Below are 5,220 nucleotides of genomic sequence, written 5' to 3'. Positions count from 1 at the left end.
CATAGTATACCATTGTGTAGATGTACCACAGTTTTTTTATCCACTCATCTGTTGGTGGGCATTTGGGCTGTTTCCAAATCTTAGCTATTGTAAATTGTGCCACTATGAACATAGGGGTGCATATATCCTTTCTGATTGGTGTTTCTGATTTCTTGGGATATGTTCCTAGAAGAGGGATCACTGGATCCATCTCATCTTCTATGTTCAAACATTTTAACTCTTAGGTCAGGAAGAGATTACAGGAAAAGATAGCATTGTGTGCCCCCTTTTCCCCCCATGGAGGACAACCTCTTTATGGTAGCCCAGACCACTCACAGCTCATCTGCATCTGGGCCTCAGGTGAGAGGCCCACCCGATGTTTCTCCTGGGCCTGTCTCAAGTCCCATAGTCAGAGAAGGACTCCTCTGGTAAGATATTAGGAAACTAGAACCATGGGTATTTCAGAAGGGTTACCCATCACCTGTGGACATGGCTGACACCACTCAGAGATAAGCTTTTGACTCAGGTGAGCAGACAAACAGGTAACCTTGGGGAAGAAGAGAAGGAGAAGGGGGAGGGTCCTAGAGGCTCCTGAGAATCAGTTGTAATCATCAATCAAGGCTTCTTGGCAGGTATCTTTTAAAGCTACATGTCCGTTTCATGAGGACTAGTTCAGTCAGCTTGGTCTCATGGGGCTAAAATCTAGGTGTCACGGAGCTGGTTGCCTCTGGAGGCTCTGGGGGAGAATCTGGGCCAGGCCTTTCCCGTGTCCAGAGCTGTTCACTCCTTGGCTCGTGGCCCTTTGTCCATCATCAACTTCTCCCATCACACGGCTGAGGCCTCTCCTGCACCCTCCCCCACTTCTAAGGACCCTGTGCTAACACTGGCCACCTGGATGATGCAGGATCAGCATCCACACCCTGGACCCCCCGTTGCTGGGTAACCCACCACAGTCACAGGTCCCAAGGAGTAGGACCCAGATACCTCTGAGGTCATCATTCTGCCAACAATAACCACCAAAACAAGTTTCCATGCCCTAAACCTCCAGCTCTAGGGAGCTGGAGCAAAGTGTGTCACCACCACACAGACATCTGTGGTGCCCAGTGCCCCTCCCTCAGACCCCTGGGCCCCGTCACTCACAATGATCCCTGGGTAGTAGCCCCCCACGGTCACATTCTCCGTCCTGGTGGTGGCAGCGAGGCCGATGGTCAGGATGAAGACAGACACCACAAGCAGAGACCCCACAAACCAAAGGGAAATCTTCTTTCTTCTCCCAAACCCTTCTGGGAGGAGGATAAATGAGGAAGCTGTTAGTACGGGGCAGGCTCTGAGGGGGGTCCTAGCAAACATGAGCGCATTTGGTGTCTGCGTGGCCCTTGTCCCTGAGCCCTACAGGCTCTGGGAGCTCTCTCTGTCCCGGACCAGGGGCCCATGCTAACTGCTCTCTCCTTCGTCAGTGCCCACCTAGGTGCACTGAAGCTTAACCATCTCAATCCCTATGACCCCACAAAACAGGGAATGAAAGAAACACATGGTGTTTCTTCTGGTGCCAAAGGTAAATCAAGTGTGTGTGTGTGTGTGTGTGTGTGTGTGTGTGTGTGTGTGCTTGTGTGTGTGTGTGCGCGCGTGTGCGTGTGCTTGTGTGTGTGTGTGTGTGTGTGTGCGTGCGCTCGCGTGCACACACACATGTGTTTAATGGGGAAAACAACTTAGTATCTCATTGCAAACACTAGCTCAGAGGACCACCTGAATTGCAGACATGCAGACATTGTTCATACTCTAAAGCAGGGGTGGGAAAACTTTTCTCTGCCAAGGGCCATTTGGATATTTATAACATCATTTGCAACCCATACAAAATTATCAACTTAAAAATTAGCCTGCTATATTTGGTCAAACATTTAATTAACTCACCCCTAATGCCTTGGCAGGGCCAGACCAAATGATTTCTTGGGCCTTATACAGCCCGCGGGCCGGATGTTCCCCAGCCCTGGCTCTAGGTTTGCCTCCAGAGATTTGCACTTCTGCAGTCCTAACAACAAGGTTGGAACACCCAAGAACAGGATTGTTACATACTCAGAAATAGATTGCATGAAACTATAAATCGATGTGAAAACTCAGAAAAACTTGGCTTAACTGAGTACACTGACCTAGCAAGGGTCTTAGGAAGGACACTTCAGTCCGGGGGCTAAACGGAACCTCATGCCAGACCCCCCATCCCTTCACCAGCACCCCCCTCAGACTCCACACAGCCCTGGCACAGCCCACTCCCTCCAGACCCTTGGGAAGACACTTCTCCCAAGAATCTCATCCTAAACCACCTATTACCTTCACCCTGGAGGGGATGAGATCAATTCATTCACTAAGAGAATAAACCACCAGAGAGCTGAAGGTCTGGGCCCAGGCGCAGCACCCAGGACCTGGGCATGCATGGCAGGGTGGAGTCAGGAGGGGGCTCCCCTCTGCACAATGGCCCTGCCCTAATGTTGCCTGCAAGGCTCTGCTCTGCAAGCCCTGGCCCAGCCTCTTTAGACTCAGACGTGGATATTTAGGATTTAAATCCCAGCCTTCAGGCTCCACAGTTCCTTCTGTTATGCGCTCCTCTCTCTGGCTCCCTAAAGATGCAGGTTTATCTGCATCCACAGGGAGGACTCTTGTACCTGCTCCCTGGCTTTACTTGCTAGAGCCAGCGGTACCTGGGAGAGCCAACTGTTGCAGAATTTTGAGCAGCACTGTGCTTGCTGTGTTGAGAGTAAACTACAGAGGAACAAGGGTGGACTATATAAAACCTTTTCCAAAGGCTCCACCTTGAGGATGGACCAGCTGGGCAGCCCGGCCACGCAGTAAAGGACAGAGCCTTCCTTAAGAGCGGTGGCCCACTGACGATGGCGCTGTGCAGCCCCCAACAAGAGCACAGGTAAAGCAACGAAGTTGTCGTGATCACAGCCCCCCGGGGCCAGCCACATGCCACACCTCTCATTTAAGCCTCTCGGACATGCCCTGGCAGTGGGCTCCCCGGCCCACCACAGTAGCCTCTGCAGAGTTTTTGCTGAATGAGCATTGAGGGGTGAGTATGGACCCAAGAGCGAATGCGTAAGTGGTTGTATGAGTGGACCCATGAGTGGATGCATGAGTAGACACACAGGAGCACAGAGATGATGTGGGAGATGATGCTGACTGCCCACGGCCGCGCCACCAGGCGCATCACTCCGACACGGGTTCTGCAACATCTCCCAATGTTTCTAAACTCCGCACATATTCTAGAGTGACATTCCCTACTTTCTGTCCAGTCATACCAGCCACCTCGAGGCCCACCATCCCTCCCAAGGCACTCTGTCCTGAGGGCACTGGCCAAACAACAACCCATGTGGCCTGATGCCCACAGTTGTACTCTTATCAAGAGGACGGGCCCTGCTTGCTGTGTCAGCAGAAGCAAGTCACTTCCTGTACCTGCTGCAGTTTTGTGGATGGCGAGGAAGTTCCAACTCAAATTGAGGTTTGCCAGGGTATCTGAGAAGTGCCTTGATTGATTAATTATGTCTGCCCTGCGCATGGGAGGAAGGAGATGGGGCACATTTGCCAGCACTGACTAGGAAATCCAAGCCCCTCCCAATCCAGCGTTCTTGGATTTTTCTCCCCACTTGTCTTCCTCAGTTTCACACTTTTTTTTTTCTCATATGTAACTTTTTCAGTGACCTCAGGAATTTCTCTTTCCAACACCTCTCATTATATTTGTGAACTAAAAAACAACCCTAATTGGGGCTGCAAAATATAACCAAAGTGATAATGACATTTTTACAAGAGAAAGAAATAATGTAAGTTTTCTATTTAAAAGGTATGGTTTTTATCCTGTTCATAAAAGCAATAGTTATTTATTGTAGAACAGTTATAAAGTACAGGAAAATACAAAAAAAAATTCACAGTAATCTTATCACCCAAAATTGCCAAGTAGGAATATAGCCTTATGGTCTTTCTTAAATTGGTATCAAAATGTTTTCAAAATTACTGCCATTTGCAACAACATGGATGGACCTTGAGAATAGTATGCTAAGTGAAATAAGTCAGTCAGAAAAAGCTAAGAACCATATGATTTAACGCATATGTGGGATAAAAAACTGAAACTCATGAACACAGACAGCAGTGTGGTGGTTGCCAGAGAGAAGGGGATGTGCCGGGGGGATCTTAATATATGATGATGGGAGAAGATTTGACTTTGGGTGGTGGGCACATGGTACAATACACAGATCTTATAACATAGAAACCCACACCTGAAACCTATGTGATCGTATTAACCAATGTCACCCCAATAAATTTAATTTAAAAATAAAAAATAAAATAAAAATTTGTGTTTTTTTACCTAATAAACTGTAAGGAGGTGTTTTTTTACAGCTTTTAAAACACTTTTCTAGACATAATGTTTATTTATAATGTGTATTCCACTAAATGGATGTGTCAATTAACCTATCCTTACTGTTGTATATTTGGATTGTTTCTAATTTGTTATTATTAAAACACAGTGTGGAGCACAGGGGATTTGAGAGCAGTGAACCTGTTCTGAAGGATATTATACATGTCATTATAAATTTGTCCAAACTTGTAGAATGTACAACACCAAGAGTGAACCCTAATGTACACTATGGATTCTGGGTGATAATGATGTGTCGATATTGGCTCATTGATTGTAACAAATGTTGATAACAGGGGAGGCTGTGCATATGAGGGAACAGGGGGTGTATGGGAATTCTCTGTATCTTCCCCTCAATTTTGCTGTAAACCTAAAACTGCTCCAAAAAATGAAATATAGTTTTAAAAAAGAAAAACACAATATGATAAACACATTTTTAGGATGAATTTCTACAAGGGGGATTTTAGGGCAAGAAAGCAAAATATTTTTAAGGACAAAGTAAAAGTTTTGAAGTAAAATTTAACTTTACAAAGAAGAATATAAACCTACAATCCTGTACAAGCTTTGGAAAGAATTCTCTGTAGCTCCACAGAATCCTTCGTTTACAAGCAAGAGAAGTATATATAGTTTTATCTGATTGTTGTTAAATTGCTGTTTTCATTGTTGTTTTCTAGTAGTTTTTATTACAAACATAGAATTGTTGAGGGCGACGCATGTGTGGGAGTGCTCCAGGGGAAAACACAGCCACAAGTGCAAGCAGACACTTGATGTCTTTGGGACACTGCATTTGCATCTGCTCTGGGAGTTCCCTATAGTGGACTTCCCCTTAACTAACATTT

The 5,220-nt window shown here is 46.3% G+C and overlaps 1 protein-coding gene across 1 annotated transcript in view; it reads right to left on the bottom strand.

Annotated features, from left to right (window-relative positions):
* TMEM255B (transmembrane protein 255B) overlaps positions 1 to 3,294 on the bottom strand; it is a 39,176-nt gene extending 35,882 nt beyond the window's left edge. Inside the window, exons 1-2 of the mRNA XM_005877687.2 lie at positions 3,273 to 3,294; positions 1,120 to 1,262 (exon numbers count right to left, since the gene is read on the bottom strand). Of these exons, the coding sequence (XP_005877749.1) occupies positions 1,120 to 1,262; positions 3,273 to 3,294 (165 nt within the window). The remainder of the gene's footprint in view (positions 1 to 1,119; positions 1,263 to 3,272) is intronic.
* Between the last annotated feature and the right edge of the window lie 1,926 nt (positions 3,295 to 5,220).

Source organism: Myotis brandtii, unplaced genomic scaffold, assembly GCF_000412655.1.
Source record: "Myotis brandtii unplaced genomic scaffold, ASM41265v1 scaffold528, whole genome shotgun sequence".
NCBI lineage: Eukaryota > Metazoa > Chordata > Mammalia > Chiroptera > Vespertilionidae > Myotis > Myotis brandtii.
Note: the sequence above shows the minus strand (reverse complement) of the source record. Positions and strands in the feature narration are given on the sequence as shown.